The 17768-nt window shown below is 40.7% G+C and overlaps 1 protein-coding gene across 1 annotated transcript in view; it reads left to right on the forward strand.

Moving 5' to 3' along the window:
- Positions 1-4994: 4994 nt before the first annotated feature.
- Positions 4995-17768, forward strand: part of LOC104950944 (potassium voltage-gated channel subfamily B member 1-like) — a 19141-nt gene continuing 6367 nt past the window's right edge. Inside the window, exon 1 of the mRNA XM_010777553.1 lies at positions 4995-5102. Coding sequence (XP_010775855.1) covers positions 4995-5102 — 108 coding nt within the window. The remainder of the gene's footprint in view (positions 5103-17768) is intronic.

The following is a 17768-nucleotide window of genomic DNA, read 5'->3' on the forward strand; positions in this document are numbered from 1 at the left end:
CCCTTGCAAAAACAGGGCTGGAAAAGAGCAAATAGAGCGAAATGAGGCATGGCTAAAATGCATGATCTGTTTGGTATTTTGAAAAAAAAACTTCACAGAAATGTTTTATATAGGTATGGCCCTACAATATATGTTTCAAATATAGCATGATAGGTCCACTTTAAAGTACATGAGAGTAGATGATAAGAGCAGGTTTAGCAACCAAAACAAAAGCTTTGCTGCTGTGCGTCAACATCTACAAAAGTCACTGCAGGTTGCATCAGGTATTGGACAACAGTGAAATGGATAATGAGCTCATCATTAAAGAGCCCAAACTTAAAATATCAATCCACAGATAACCAATCAATCAATCAATGTTTATTTATATAGCCCAATATCACAAATGTTACATTTGTCTCAGTGGACTTCACAGTTTGTACAGAATATCAGTATGACAATACGACACCCTCTGTCCTTAGACCCTCACATCGTACAAGGAAAAACTTCCAGAGAAAACCCAAAGTTTAAAGGGAAAAATGGGAGAAACCTCAGGGAGAGAAGTTTTTCCTTGTACGATGTGAGGGTCTAAGGACAGAGGGTGTCGTATNAGTTTTAGTTTTAAATAGATAATCCCCAGTGGTGTAGTGGGGATTTTTTTACTGGGTGGACGGGGTGGTGGTTGGACGGGAGACACTATGGACGCGCTCGTGAACTGTCAACGGGGGGGGGCTTGGGGGACCTCTGTGTCGCATGTCAGCGCAATTTACATGATGCCGTTTAGACAATATAATAATAAAGGGCGGTGCCGGCTGTCAGCGAACCGATCCGGCCTTTCTGCGTGACTATCACTCAAATGCGGGACATAGTCTCAATGTGTGGGACGCGGGACAAATAATAAAAATGCTGTGTGTGCAGTCCTGCAAAGTGCGGGACACCTGGTCACCCTACACACACGGTTATGCCCCTCACACACACACACACACACACGCTTCAAATCAAGTTGCATAAATGCTTGAGCTACGTTTTTATTATAATTACTGTGAAATCTGCCTATTATGTTTTCGTCATTATTACAACAAACACACACTTGCAACTGATAACACTGGCAATGATTTTAGATGTATTAGACTATTAAAAAAAGAAATCATGCTTCAAATAAGTGGGGTTTCGGCGTACCCCCGCGTCCAACGCCCACTACACCACTGAATTAATCCCTATTCTCCTGCCTGGTAGTGTGATTACGTTGCATGTTAGCATGCTGAAGATAGCATTTAGCTCAAAGCACTGCTGTGCCTATGTATAGCCTCAGAGAGTTGCTAAATTGGCTGTAAACACGTAGTTTGGGATGGTAATCCCTAATTAAAAGTTATTTCGAGGGTCACTTTCAAACACAGCTGACTTTATAAAGGTTGAGGGTGTTGTGGTCAGGTGACAATCAAATGCAAAGTAGCCGATTTATTATGCATACTAACAATATATAGACAGTTTCAGACTAATAGCCTGTTCAGTCCAGTCTTTAAGCTTTGTGAAGGTAGCCTCTTGATCATTATCTCTACTCATCGCTCATCGCTGCACTCATGATGGTCACCTTGACTGAAACGATTGAAAGAAAAGATGAATGATTGCACTGAATGTGGAACAACTGTGAAGCCATCTGTTTTGTGTTTGTGCAAGGGTCCTAATCCCTACCTTGAGCCTGTTTTAACCAAACTTTAATCTTTCATTAAAAGGAATATTCACAACTACACCCACAACACACTCAGACTGCTTACTTTGCCTATAAACAATGTTCAATGTTAAGGCCGAATGTAACAGGGACCAGCGGAGCTAAAAGCAGAAGTTGCCCCTGAACTACATGCTGAAAGTTAATGTGCTCAATCAAAGTGAAATGAAAGTGGTTCCACGATGTAAGAGGAAGGTCAATCCCGTGAAAAACGTCACTTCAAGGTGTCAAACCAGTGCAGTTCTATTGGTGACATTCAATTCCAGAACTGGCTAAAACAAACAAATAGCAAAGGCCTTTTCTGATGAAATTTGGTCGCAGCCCATTAACTCTGGCTTTTTTCTCGGTATTCAGGAAATGGCATGTCAGCATTTCAAAGGAATGGGGTCAGAGCTAATGCCATCTCTGGGGAAGATGTTTGTTTTCTTTCTCTTCATGTTTTGACATATGCATTATGGAGAGAGAAAGAGAGAAAGTGAGTGAGGAAGAGGAGAGAGACAGTGGAATATCATTTTGATTCATTTTTTAAACCCCCCTTTAAAACCCTCTCTGTCTCTCCATTTCCATGTAGTCTGATCAATACTTCAATGCCCAAAACTACAGGAAAAACCCCAATACAATTACAAAGCACACCATGCATGGTCAGTGAGCCGACTGACAAACCTCTTAAGCGTTGAGTCACACACTAATGATGTAATCTGCTGAGCGCAATCAGTCTAGTCATAGTGCGAGGGATTAGGATGCAGCGTTGTGGATAGGTGCCTGTGCCACACCTATTATTCGCGTCCCAGAGCCGGGCTCAAATCCAACACAAGGTCACTGTGGAGTCTATGTCCCAGGCCAGCGGTGAGCAGGATTATTCCATCGCATCAATCAGCGGCCATAAACTTCAATTAATCTTTACAGGTGACTGCTTTTACACCTTGGCCTTTGAGGAGAGAGGGACTAAAGGCATAGAAGCGCTGCTGGGGTGGAGATGCAAGAGGACAGGAAGGCAGAAAGACTAAAACGATTTCAACTAAAGTAGCCAAATAAATCAGCTGTGAATAAACAGTGGACCAAAGTTGTAACTCTTATCAAAGCGTTCACTAAAATAGCCTGCCTCCTGGTATTGATCCCCTGAGGAATGGATGAAAAATCTTGTAGACAACTACTTCCAGCTAGTTGCAGAATATCACTATGTGAGTGATTTGGAGTATGTGGAGGTCAAATGATTTGACAACGTTAAATCCAGAGAGGTCGGGACAAGAAATGGCACCATATGTGCGTTGATTTAGCAACAACATTTCAAAAGTCAGGAAAGACGTATTGTAGGCTAATGAGCCTCAGATCTAAAACTGACCGTCCAGTGGAAACAAAACTCATTAGATCAACTCTAATTCATTTTGACGCACTGACCTGCTCTGAGAGTCACTAATGGATCATTATAGCTGAATACAAGACAGCTTTGGAAACTTAACCTAGATGTGTGTGCGCATGTGTGTGTGTGTGTGTGTGTGTGTGTGTGTGTGTGTGTGTGTGTGTGTGTGTGTGTGTGTGTGGAGAACAACTGAAGCATGACCAGCTCCCCCCTCCATCAAATTATCTCTCTCCCTCACCTTTTCCCCTCTCATTTTAGGACTACTCCAAACCAGGGTCAGCCAGAGAGAGATTATGGAGGTGATCTCACCACAGAGACACAGGACAGACAGAGTGAGAGAAACAAGTGTCGTCCGAGGACACGCTGCACACTGACAAATCTGTGACACAGAGGGAATCTGGAATACCCAGTCTGTAACTTGTGAGTTTTCTTGGTTAGTCAATGTGATGTGAGTGTTGATGTATGATTAATGTCTGTGGGGGTGAGTTCAATTAAATTGAATGTCTTAATGTAGCTGCCAGACAGAGTAAAGCAGTAAGAGAAAGAATAGTACTGGCAGTGTATATAAAGGCAATAAAGCTAAAATGCCTCGGGGTGAATATATTTCACTCGGCAGTGGGGATGTTAAGACACAAATGCACTGCTAAAAATGATTATGGTTAGTGTTGGATTACCTCATTCCGTTTTAATGACAAGACGTCAGGTTATGAGGACTTCTTCCTGTTTGCATAAACACAGGATGACTAAGATTGCTGCTTCTTTGACAGAACTAATCTATACACACAAACACACACACACACACTTTGATATTCACTTCCAGTTGAGTAATTAGCCCTAAGCCAGAGGACTGAATATTTAATATTCCCTGAATTACATGCTATACTGTCCTGGAAAAGGCGAGTGTCAGTTGGTGCTCAGTGGGCCATGTCAGTGTGCAGAGCACCAGAGGAAGCCAAGTTTTCACAATATTTTCTCCAGACTGTTAGTTGTGCTTTATGCTCAATCAAAGGAGGGATGGACAGGGCAATAACAGTTTATATAAACACACAACAGGAGGTTCCTCTGAGAGGGAGCGCCCCTACAGGATAAGGTGTTCACCTGTGGACAGGTAGCGCTTGTTTGATGACTTCTGACATGTGTTCTGTAACAATTTAATGGAAAATTCATCCAGTAGCATAAGATATTTCACTCAAAGGCTCAAATATGAACCCGCTGAGGCATATTGAGAAAAAGTCAGGGGATCACCACCAAAGTCCCAAAGATGCTCACATTTGCCTGCCCTCCCATCCGTAGATTCACTTCACCCCGTCATCCTGTCCACTCACCTGTCCCCATTCCCTCATTAGCTCTCCAGTGTTCAACCAGTGAGACTTCAACCAGTTTGCTGCCAGATTGTCTTTGGGCTGGGGCCTAATCTTTCCCCAGATAGGTACTAGCAGTCTTTATCCCGCTAGTACCTATCTTTAACTAGTGTTTTGGCCTCAGCCTCTATTTCCAACTTTTATTGTTCCTATACAGCATGACTTTAACCTTACTCATGACCTTATAAATCTCCCAAACCATAGGCCTGCAGCAAAGGCAGTAAAGACTCATTGAGTTAGATTAATGGTGCTCTAAAGTTTAGAGCACCATTAATCTAACTTTTATATTAATTAATGCATCAACTCCAGCACTATGGGGTCTCACTCTCAAAATAACTCATAATAAAAAAACTCATCAGGAGGACATGCTGACGTTATTAGTGTTGATTGTTTTGCTCGATAAAAGTTGCTGCCAAAATACTGTCATATTTGCTGTTCAGCGGTATAACAGATATCAACAACGTGCCAATATCACAAAACTGAGCCAATTCCTTTTGGCAGAGATAGTAATGACTTCTAATCTTTGCTGAATTATGTTGAGATTTACATCCTGAAATATTTTGCGACAGAGATGTCAAGAGACACCAGGGAGAAGAAGAAGAAGAAGAAGAAGAAGAAGAAGACAATGGAGACAGCAGCCAGTAAAAAGAGAGGAAAGTTACATAAAGACTGGAGGCGTGTAAGTCATTAATGAAAACAGAATTACAACACACTGCTGACATTTCTGTCTGAGAACAAACGACATTATGGACAAAGTGGCATTGTCCGTGCCAGAAGAAATCTCTGTCTGGTATTTAAGGCGTTCCCTTGCGTCATGCTTTGTTAAATGATTAATCACTTCTGGTCCCTCCTTATCGTAACTATATTTGGCCTCTTCATCGCCATGAGCAGATCAATGGAGGGTTCATGTCCCACAGTGACTCCCTCACTCTTTCTTATGTGGGCATGGTGAGTGCAAGAGTCTAATCCTACTATTTTACTATTTCTTCTGTGATTTGTAAATAAATGTTTTCCGAGTGCTGGTAGCTGACCTTTCTCCTACAGAGTCAGCTGTAGTTCCCTCTGTAGGATACACTGTCAATATTATTTTCTTTAGATAAGACGTCAATGGAAAAGATTGATGGAATTACGCTGCCAATAAACACAGTGGTGAATCCGTGCGGCTGTAAACAAATCCTCCCTAGAGTCATGATCTCCTTTTTGGAAAGTTCCACACAGGGGCCGCTTTGCAGTCAAATGCATTCTCACCTGCTGCTCTTTTAATAAAAAAATAAACGCTTTAATAGACATTTTCCTTATTTTTCTGTGGAAAATGTTTAGGTTGCTAAGGTCTAGGTGTCACAGCATTCTTTATTTTTGTTTCTGCAAACAAATCTAATAGTCTCACTAACTGATGTTAATCTCCTAAACGAGTGACAGCCTTAACTCTTGAAACTCTAATACGAGAATGTAGACGTTACCAGTAAAAAAACTGATGTCATGTCATAAGAGACGGATTTGAGTCAAGAGTCGTCAAGATTTGGCAAGACTCGACTTGCAGGCTTTTCAGGGTGCGAGCAGAGGGACATAAACTCTGAGATCAATGAGAGTTCAGCTCTCACTAATGCTTCTTTTACTCAATATTGTAACATTTGCCTTGTATCTATCAATGTATGTTATTTTTGGTTCAGTGACAATTCAATTTTTTGTATTTGCTAAACAAAAGGAAAAAGCCTGAAAGAGATAACATTTACGTGAAAACACGCCACCACACAGCAACAAGGAGGCACAATAGTCAATAAGGAGAAAGAATAAAAAGTGATTGAATCATTAAAAAGCAATGGAAAGTTACATAAATGTCCCCAATGAAACTTTCCCATCTGTTTCTAACCCAGATAACGCATCTCCCAAATTAACAAGACCCCTGTGTCCCACACAGATGTGCCCTCTGGCTCATCTGCCTCGCTTCACCTTGCCTGGTAACCTTTTCTGTCCCACCTTTGAGCCTAAAGCAGGGAGCATGTGCCGCGGAGGAGACAGGGAGATGGATCATTGAGCTTGAGGCTACGCACCGGATGTGTCCTCTCGGAAGTGTGAAGGTGGTGCTAAAAGATGAGGCACACATACGGAGGGCATCGTGTCTTCACTGATGAATGACCTTTTTTTGTCATTTGCTAAAAATGACATGATTGCTGATTTTAAGAGCTGGGGAAAACATTGAAATGAATTGAAAGGAGTGAAATAACTAACCCCATGTGCATGTATTAGTATGTACAAAAAGACCTTGCCCATGTACCATGTGATTTTCCTTAAAGACTTTAAGTACTATAAACCAGAATACAATACATAAGCACTTGAGTTTTCATAGTTTTCTAATTACGTTATACTTGTCTATACCTCCAGTCCATCACAACTCATAGACAAATATTGTGCTTTTTACCTGACTAAAATTATCTGGCTGCTTTAGTTACTTGTGACTCGTTGGTTAAAGATTTTCCCATAAAATACATCAGATTATTTGATTTTAAACCAACGGTTCCCACACATTTTGGCTTGTAACTCAAAAAAAGTGAGTGACTTTTAACTTTTTTTGCAATGGAGTATTTTAACATTGATACTTTTACCAAAGTAAAAGATATACATATTAGTTCCCCCCCCCTGCTCCAACCTGCACCCAAACTCATCATGAGGTAAAGGGTGAGGACTTGGCTGCCAGAGTGAGAAAACGAGTTAGGAGATTGCTCTCTTGGCAGATGTCTAAATTGGAAAACCTTGACTCTTAAACATCTGAAACCATGTGTTATCGGGCGTAAATTGACAAATACATTTTGGATTATAAAGACAGATTCCCTCCCGTATAAGTAAGATTATTAAATATTATATTAAAATCAAAAGTAAAACGTTCTCATGTGCGCTACACTGGGCCGTTACAGATCTCTCCCTTTCTCCATAACGTTATTTAATAAGGGTTATGAATCAGTTTGAGCATGAAATGAAAGACTGATCCAAGATTATGACGTGATTTAATATCAGACCGGACGGACTGGCAGAGCAAAAGAGGCTTATAAAGATCAACATCAGATTATTGATTAAAAAGTAAAAATTGTTCCCTGATCCCCAGAAAGTCATCCTCATCCATTCCTGCAGTAATCTATTTTCCTCATTTGTTGAAAATATATTACAGTATCTGCAGATTGAGTCATATTTCAGTATTTGAATATTAGATGGATATGTAGATTATACTTGTTTTATTTTATAATTGGTACGAGTCTAAAATGTGAGGTGCAAAATATATGAACATCATTCTAGATTTGTGATGTTTTGTGAGAGTCCTTTCATAATAAATATTTCCTTAAAATACATTAAATGAAATTTTTAGTAAAAGAGCACTGACTGTTTTCTAAAAAAGGGCATATTTCCATGGAGTTCTTTCTAACAGCAGTCTGTTTGTGTAAGCATGCTATGAGAACGCTACACTAAGGAGAGTCTCCTCCAGGCTGCAAGAATAAAACCCCTCACAGCCCGCATGGCTGAGCCTACTGATGAAATAAGTATAGCATCTGTGATCCTGAGATGTTCAATCTTGATATACAGTGGGAGTTTTTATGTGGGCCTGAATGCAGCACACTGGAAAGACTCATGGTTCACAGCACAATCTCATCTCCACTCAGCGAAGACACATCACACCCAGCTAAAAATGACAAGTGCTCAAAATCTGCCTTTGCTCTAAACACTTGTTTTGTGCAGGCTGGAGCTGCAGCTGTCTCTTGTTGCTATGGTCTTTGCTTTCTCTGAAACTGGCAGCCCTGTTGACAGGCAAATGCAGCAAACAAAGAAGAAGAAATGAACAGAACATATCATGCTGCATCACCACCAGCTCTGTGAAAATGGACCATTTGGCAGCATAGTGCACAACAAAATCATTGTTTTATGTTCCAGCTTTTTTCATTGGCTTGTTCAATACAAAGGAGGATAAGAGCCAGTAGAGAAAGGTGCCGGATCTGATTGTAGTTAGGGTAAGAAATCAACATGAGGAGACAGACAGGCCCAAAGAGAAGCAATGGCCCTGAGACTCTAGTAGCTTAAATGCAGATTATGAACAGTATGCAAACAAAGACCCTGAGATTACATCAGATATGGAGGTCACGACCTCTGTCCGAGTAAGTGATTTCTGCTAAATGGTTGAGTGACCTCTAGTAAAAGCTTTGTAAGTTAGTCACATTAGACCAGAAATCATTAAATCATTCCGATGAAGAGGGACATCTGTTTTCTGGCTTTAAATCCTGATATTTACCCGCCCGCTATCTCCATGGCTAGAAAAAGCCAAGCGTCATATACTAGGATCTCCGACCTGAAGCTCGATATGGGCCTGGGTCTAGCAGCTGACACACAGGCTGATGAGATGCCTTTACTGATCTGGTGTCTGCTGACAGCTAAGTAACGTTCAATAAATTCCCCGTCTCAGGTAACCCACTGTCGTGTTCAGTGTTTACCATAAAGGGCAGATGTGATGGGCTCCTGTGACATGATAAGGTGTCAGCACTGAGTGCAGAGAGTTACCTGCTTACAGTGAACACCACGTGAAACAGGAGAGGCCTTAGTGCTACAGACTATCCTGTATGACGGAGTATCAGTTTTACATTACAGTCTCAGAGCTGGACATTTGACGACAAGTACGATGCTCAGCTGTGATCAGATTAACAGGCACTGTAAGTTATTTTAGAGGAATGGAATTTTTGTGAAATTATTCTGTTTCTCGCTTGAGTGAAAAAGCTGGGCTGAATTTTGTAATGAAGCTACAGCCAGGATACAGTTGCAGCATGAAGACTGCAAACTGGAGGGTTTTTTTTAGGACTAAAGAGGATGTTTCTATTCTTTGTGCTTTGCTAACCGGCTGAAATGGCTGTATCAATCGTCCCATTTAACTCTCAAAAAGAAAGCATGCACTTATAGACTTGTGTCTTTTACAAGCTAAGAGGGCAATAGCTATAGAATGGAAACATGTGAACAAACCAAGTAAGAATAAATATATTAAGGATCTGTCAGCATGTGTTGCTTTAGAAAAACGAACATACATTACTAGAGGAAAGCTGGCAGTTTTTGAAAATATCTGGGGGTGGTTCATGGAGTTTTTGAAAAAGAATGTTGGTAATGATCAATACAACCAAAGACAGGGGCGGGGAGGGGGGCAACGGGAATAAGATGTAGTAGCTCACGTCATATTTTTTCTGATATCTTGACGATTTCGGTACTTCGTTATCCCTGTATCATCTGTATACCTGTGTTTATTTACAAGCCTAATCATTTGATTGTACGCTGTATCTGCCACCTAGACTGACCGTTTTATGTGTGTGTAATGTTTGTCATATTTTAAAACTTCAATTAAAATATTGTTAAAAAAATAAAAATAAAAAAAACTCAAAAAGAAAGCAAGATGTCAAACTACATCATGATGGCTGACAGCTGTGTCGTCTGAACTTTAAGGAAAAATGATCTGTACTCCAGTGTCATCCCTCAAACAGTGTTCTTGAGCTTTACTGACATTGTCCATCACTGCAGCAGAGAAACTCTGGCCTGTCACATTCCACTTGTCTGTGTGTACACTCAGAATTGCTAAGGCAACAAAACTGAAATGATCTTAAGTGGCCCCATTGTGCCAAGCCCACCACTCAGTGTAGCCATGACAACACATTCACCAGGTTGCAATTGAAGAAAATGCAGCACCGGCCGGCTGTCTGTCAAAATCTAATTTCCTTCACTGTGACATTACGTCTCGCTTAATGCATATGTCGGTCCCCTCTCTGTCTGAAAAGGAAGATATTTTTAGTTCCTGGTAATGGCAGATGGCCCTGGCACCGTGCTCCATTCAGCATTGTCAGCTTCATATAAAAGAACCTGTGATGAAAATCAGTATGCACAGAGAAAGAAATGCCCCACAGTCTTGTTTCAGAAATACTTGTGCCCTGTGGACAACAGGCGTCCAGCTGACAGAGCACTAAATATCCAAACTCGGTGTTGCAGCACGGCGACTTTAGGAGTAGTTTTATTTATTTATTTCAAAATTAAAGTGGACCTATCGTGCTATATTTGAATAGTAGGGCCATACCTATATAAGGTATATTTATACGTTTTATTTTTTCAAAATACCAAACAGATCATGCATTTTATACATTCCTCATTTCGCTCAATTTAACACTGCCTTTCATGCTCGGATTCAGTGAGAACAGCACCATCTGGTGGCCTGAAATATGTACTACAGCGTCTCCAGCGCTTTCGAACGGCAAAGTCCGTGGCTGTCTTCTCCTGATTGGTGGAGTTGGCCCAATAGCCGTAGCGCCACCGTCCTGACGTCAGAAAAGTGTTCAAATCTGGATCAGTATGTATCAAATCCGTTGCAGCCCCTTTTTAAGAGATTTGGGTATGGAGGAAAATAGAGAGGGTTGTGTTTTCTGACTCTTGGTGAGTTCCCTGACACACCGGGGACACATATTCATGTATAAAAGACGTACGTACAAAGGTAAATTTTGCATGATAGGTCCCCTTTAAACAACCCAAAAGGGATAAATGGGCTCAAAGTAGGGCTGCTCAATTAATCGTATTTTAATCGCAATTACGATTTTGGCTTGCAACAATTATGAAAACAATATAATCGAAATAAAACGATTTTATTTTTATTATAATTTTTTTTTTTTGGGGGTTTTCAGTTCAATTATACTTAAAGTTCAGGGTAATCAACTGTTAAAAACATACTGTTCACATTTTTTGGTTCAATAAATGAATTTTCTTTTTTCAAAGTAAATGGATAATCGTTTTTAATAATCGTGATATCAATTATTGACCCAAATAATCGAGATTATGATTTTTGCCATAATCGAGCAGCCCTAGCTCAAAGTATCCATCAATACACATTTGACCTTTTTTGCTAAGGAAGTGTAAGGACTGCTGTTTACTGAGTTTCCTCCTAAAAGATTCAGGAGGAGTGGAAGTGCAGACCAAATTACTTCCTGACCACTGAGTGACAACCATCTGTGTGTGTGTGTGTGTGTGTGTGTGTGTGTGTGTGTGTGTGCGTGCGTGCGTGCGTGCGTGCGTGCGTACGTGGGTGCATGCGTGTGTGTGTGTGTGTTATGTCAACTACATCAGTGTCAGGTGAATGTATCCCCACTCTGACACACCGCTCGTCCTCAGTGGTGTAGCGAGGTCAGAGATACATAATGCAGAGAGAGACCAAGAGAGAAAATATGTTTTCAAGTGAAGCATATAGTGTATAATGTACGCAGCTGGGATGTACTGGCTCTAATGGGCCCTAAGGCAACAGGCAGAATTAGAAAACTTTAGAAGTGACCTATTTTCTTAAAAACCTAAATGAAATGTTTTATATGTGTAGTAGTGGGTGATGGTGAGAATAAAAGGAAAGAAAGAGAGAAAGACAGAAAGAAAGAATGAAAGAGAGTGAGAGGCTGACATTTACAGCAAGAACAGTTGAGAGCGATCTAACCTTTAAAAAATGAACATTCACTCTGAGCTTAAAGGCCTGAGATACGAAAATAAAACCTTCATTCCAGCTGACGTTGAGATGAAGCCTTTCAATGCAGGTTACAATTAACAAAGGGCAGAAACGAAACAAACTAGTTAACAATACATCACACTGTCTGTTTGTGTTTACAGTGAAATGTGACATTTTTGGGAGTACATCGCGGGCCTTTCAGTCATGCTGTAATGAGAGTGGATAGGGATTGTAAGGAGACAGAAAAGTCATCCGAGCTGTCAGTCACAACATATGGCAAATGTAAACAATAAGAGGTTGCTGCATGTAATCTGAGTAAAGACAGATCGAGGATTTTCACACTGGTGATCAAAAACAGGGCGTGCTGCAGAATGCAGTGGGATTAGTTGTCATGTTGGAGGGGAGAAGAAAAAACAGGCTTATCGTCTCTGCCTCTTTCAAATCTTCTTTCACCTCTCTTTCTCACACATCCACATTCACACTTATGCAAACACACACATGAACAGGCAGGAAGCTGCACGGGGTGTCTGCAGATCTCCTCAAGGTGAGACTGCAGCACGGTGGTGTACAGCTCAGCTGATTGTTGCCATGGTGATGTAAGAATTTTTAGTATTTGCATAACAGATGCAGAAAGGCATTCACAAAAACAGGACACAGAAAACAGAGTCCAGGGGATACATGGTCACACTGAGCATACAGTGGATAACATCAGTTCATTTCATTTCTCGTAGCACTGAAAGGTAAGTTAGGGAGACTCAACCAGCGGGAAGCCTCAAGAAATCAATGCAGCCGCATCATTTCATCCTAAAGAAAAAACCACACAGTTTATTTATCAGGCTGCTTTCTCTTTGTTCTTTGACACTCCTTCCTTCACACTCCACCTAACTGCCATTAACATAGTAAAAACATTTCTGATCCAACTTTACTCAGTTGAGCTTCTCAAATATGAGGAACTGCTACCTTTCTTAATGCGATGTCGAATGATATGTTTTGGGGTTTTGAGCTGCAAACAAAACAATACAGATGAAGATGTCACCTTGTGAAGGGCATTTTCTTCTATTGCTATTTTCTTATATTTTATAGACTAAACATTTCATTTAAAATAATTACACACACAGAAATGTAGATTCATATATGCCTCGGAAATTAAGTTTGTTTTGGTGTGAGCTACAATAGTCCAACTACAATTAAGTGTATGCTACAATTACCACTACTTCTATTAGAGAAGGTCAAGTTATCACATTTTTTTGTATGCCCCTAAATAATAGTTAACCGTGTCAAAGACCTTCATGGTGCCTGTGTTATGCGAGCAATAATGGATAAAGACTGTCAAATCGAGACCCTCAATTATAGGAAAAACCAACCCTAAAATATAAAGTGCCTTTTAGAGAGCCAATCTTCCAGGATGGCAACCAAGCCTTTAGCTGACCCTTTTAAAAACATTGTTGGCATTTCCTCCGACTATCACACACAATAATCCAATCACCTCTGTTTTAGTCAGACGATTGAATCAAACAGCCCATTTTTAAGAGCAAGGCTTACATCTGTAAGGGTGTAATTATGTGCTCCCTGCGTCCAGACTAAATCTTGCTTTCATAATACTGCTGGAATGAGAAATGTCTGCAGATCGTCTGCAGCTGGCACAAAGCACACAGACGAGAGCAGACTGCTGATTTCCAGTCAACAATGACCGAACAATCCAGTTGTAAATTGAGAGTGAGAGTGACAATGATTTGCAAGTGGAACAAACCCTGAATTATAGACGGATGTTTTTAATATTGCTGCCCTCCTCGGGGTCCTGCAGAGACATTAGGCAGAGAGCAATCCAAATGTGCCAGACAAAGTCATGATTAAAAAGCCACTCTCACTCTAGTTTCCCAGGCATGGAGCTCAAGTTGAGGGCTTCACTCTATGAGAGAAAGGCTAAACACATGTCAGACGGGTGCTTGATGCTCCCCACACTATGTATCCATCCAGGCTTGCTGTAAACTGTCCGACAGTCAGGCACGCTGGCTCGGCCAATCACTGCCATACATGGAGATCCTGACCCCAGATAAAAACACTCTTCTCCCAACGCTTTTCCTGACCCGAGGTGCTCTCCTTAATGGGTTTAGCTCCATTATCATCCATTTGAAATGATGTTTACCAGTCTCAATTTCAGATCTTTATTTTGAGTAAACAGATGATTCCGTGTCCAATGGGCAGTCACAGTGTTTTCCTTTACGAAACAAATCAATCAGGTAGCTGTTATCCTTCCTCCTAATCTGCCTCTTCTGCTGCAAGCTCAGCTGGTGACCTACCCTCATCTGTATTGTTCAATGTTCCAAAAAGAAGCTTTATGATGTTCTGCCGTTTACAGATAACACTTTCCCCCGTTCTGCTGCCGTGCCGCCATTCTTTGATATCACAAAAGAGAGTAAGTGAAAAGACAATTAAGCTGGGATCAATAAAGAGTAAACTTTACATTTTGGATCCTTTTGTGACATTTATTTCCTACAGAAAATGATGAGAGAAGCTGTAGCTGACATCTCACTCCAAACTTATGCACAGTACATTTCTCTATGACCTTTAAACCACATCCTTTTTGACGTTATTCCCAAATAAGATCTCTCAGAGTGAGAGATCACACTAAGATTAAAAAGCAAATCCGTAGAGACTTAGCAATGCTGTTGCTGCTATTATCTGAAGAGGCACACTTTCAATGGGATAGCCCCTGGGATTTCCGTCTTACACTGATTTTGATCTGGGCAGAGGGTTGATGAAAAGGCTCTAATGAGCTGTGATCTCTTCTCTTTCCCTCAAAGCTCTGTCCTGCAAAAAACCCACTGTGAGGACCACAAAAGAACGTGCATTACATAAATGCACAAAGGCATAAAGATGACTTGGACATGCTGTCGTCATCAACAGCTTCTCTTAGATTGGAAGACAGAAACATTATCTGTCAATGTTATTCACAGGTCAAATTAACTCAACATGTAACACAAAGTATGTTCCATTATACTTAGTGTATTTTTATGTCAGGAAGCAAGCGTACGGCAAAGCGCTATGCATGGAGCTGTTGTTATGGTGGACTGTTTTTTTAATCCTTTCCCAAAAAGTATCAGGAAGGAATTCAACTGTTTATCTTTGTCTGGCTAACTAGTTCAGTATAAACATTTTTTTATTTCAAAATATTAAGAAACGGAGCACCACTTAAAGGACAACTACATTTTTTTGTGGTTTCATAATATAAAAAATTCCACTTGCCGCACATCCACTCTGTAGTACTTGCCCACTGTGTCAAGAGGTTTACACAATTATTTAGCTTAGCCTCAGTCTTTTAGCAGAACGTAATGTTGCGAGCCATCAATTTAATATTAAACAGTCATTAAAAAACATCACTGGAGATGCTGTTTCAACCCGTTAATCCAGATGGCTGAACTTGGCATAGCTGACTCCCAAAGTTGTCATTTCAGAATCAGCGGTCGGCAGCTAGAAATAAGGAGCCTTCATCAACTTCTGTTGAAGAATTCAAGTAGTAAAGCTGCTACGTAATTATTATAAACTGAATGTGTGTTGTGCTGAAAAGAAAAATAAAGCCTGAGAAGTGTGACAGCTGTAGCCAGGGTTTAGAAAACAATGAATTAAACAAGACCAGTGAACGCATCACTGCGCACTGTCTCACTCCCCATCCTCGGCGGCCCCTCGTCACACTGATAGTCTTCCCAAAGTGTCCCAGAAGAGTGTGTGTTTCTGTCCTCAGAGAGCTGCACATGGAAACCCAAATGTGTTAATATAACGACTAGGGAGTCAGGTTACCCACAGATCCCTAACCCTTTCAATTTACATCACGCTGCTCAGTTTACACAAGACCCATCGTCTCTCAGCTTCTGTTCTCCTGGGAGATGGAGCTGCCTGAGGTGCTTCGAGAGATGGATGTCGCACGCAAAAGGAGGCAGCCACATGATTAATTTAAAACTAATATGAGCTTGAACTGTCAGCTTTTGACATCTTTTTCATGGGCCAGTTCTGTACATTGCCATATACATAATAATAAACAATAACTGTAATTGTGGACAAGAGATAGCAAGGTAAGAAAGGATTGTGATGGAGGTATCGAGCAATCCTAACTCACTTTGAACAGAAGGGTAGAACAGGGTTGTAATATTTATTAAAAGCATGCTTACCTGGAGGGTGCTTTCATTTAGTATTTTAGGTTGATAATGAAATCTTGGGGTCAGAGGTCCCCAACAATGTCATTTCAAGAGAACCCGTTTGACATTGTGAGAGGAATCTTAGTGTTGTTGATCCAGCTATCTGTTTCTCTTCTAGGATTTTACACAACTGAATCTTTATAGGTAAGTTATTGCCTATAAAACGTGTGATTTCTGTATGAAAGCAGAGTTTTCCCCCATTCAAATAAAGACAAGCATGGAATACGGTTGTCAGAAGTGCACAGGACATTTTAAAACGTCCATATCTTTTGAACAGATTTTGCCTAAGGAGAGTTATGTCCTTTCTTTCTGACACATTAGGTTTCCAATCTCCACTTAAATCTATTAATACAGTTTTTGAGGGCTTCAAATGACGATCAACCAGTTCTCCTGTCTCTATGCCCACAGCATTTTATGACCTTCACCCTGAAACCCGCTCCCTCTCTTTTCCTGCTTGGCCCACTTAACAAACATGCCTATATATCTCCATGGCCTAAATCTCAACCCAGACAGACTTAAGGAAATGCGCCTGTGATTGGTGTCCGGTAGGCGGAGGGAGGAACAGAGAAATGAGAGCAGCGAGTAGGCTGAGGTTCTGGCATGGACATGGGACTGGCATGGACTCCCGGGACTGCTGCCTGGAGATTAGATAGTGATCTGATCTCACACAATCCACCCACTGCCAGGCTATCCTCCTTTAATTCGATGTGCAACATGGTTACTACCTGAGGAGGTGAACTGCTTCTCTGTGGTGTGATCCTGGCAAACAGAGCCCACTAATGTCAGCTCCTAAGCTCTTTTATGGCTCTTTTATCTACAGTTCTCTGCTTTCCTAAGAAACACTCCTGAATGTAATTACAACAAATGATCATTAGTTCCTCCTCAGTCAGCACACCACATAGTCTTGCATAATTACCATTACCATTAGCATACACATGCCCCAAAGATGTGGCCTTTGATTCTCTCACAACACAATGTGTTCACACTGGATATTCCAAATTTTACGCTGACTCTTGTTCTTCTGCCAGGGACTTTTTTCTCTGGTGTCCCGTTTGCATTCCTGGATTAAATGCACAGTAAACGTTGCATATAATACAAAGTTGATTGACTTTGTATTATAACACAACATATTAAAAGACATAGAAAGTATTACATGAATGGCAGCTTTATTCTCAGTTTTAAAACAAGCTAATTCAGCTGAAATCTTTCCCTGTGATGACCCAGAAAACATCCTCTTTCCCATGTTGTATCTGTTTCACTCTAACTTGCACCCATTCAGACAAGCATGATACATACACACAGCCCCATACATTATGTGATACTGTAAATACAGTTCACACAACTCAACACACAACTCAACCAGCGTATCATGCAAACAGGTGTGGTTATGTATTTTGTTCACACTATATATGCTTCCGTTAGGCAATATTATAAGGAATCATTCTGTAAACTTTCATTGTTATGCGGATGATACTCAACTATATTTATCAATCAAGCCTGATGAAATTAATCATCTAAATAAAATTCAAGACTGCCTCAAGGACTTAAAAACGTGGATGACCTTAAATTTTTTGATGTTAAACACGACCAAAACTGAAGTTATTGTACTTGGCCCGAAGAATCTACTAAACAAATTATCTAAAGATATATTAACTATGGATGGCAT

The sequence above is a fragment of the Notothenia coriiceps genome, unplaced genomic scaffold, assembly GCF_000735185.1.
Source record: "Notothenia coriiceps isolate Sejong01 unplaced genomic scaffold, NC01 NC01_scaffold00018250, whole genome shotgun sequence".
Classification (NCBI taxonomy): domain Eukaryota; kingdom Metazoa; phylum Chordata; class Actinopteri; order Perciformes; family Nototheniidae; genus Notothenia; species Notothenia coriiceps.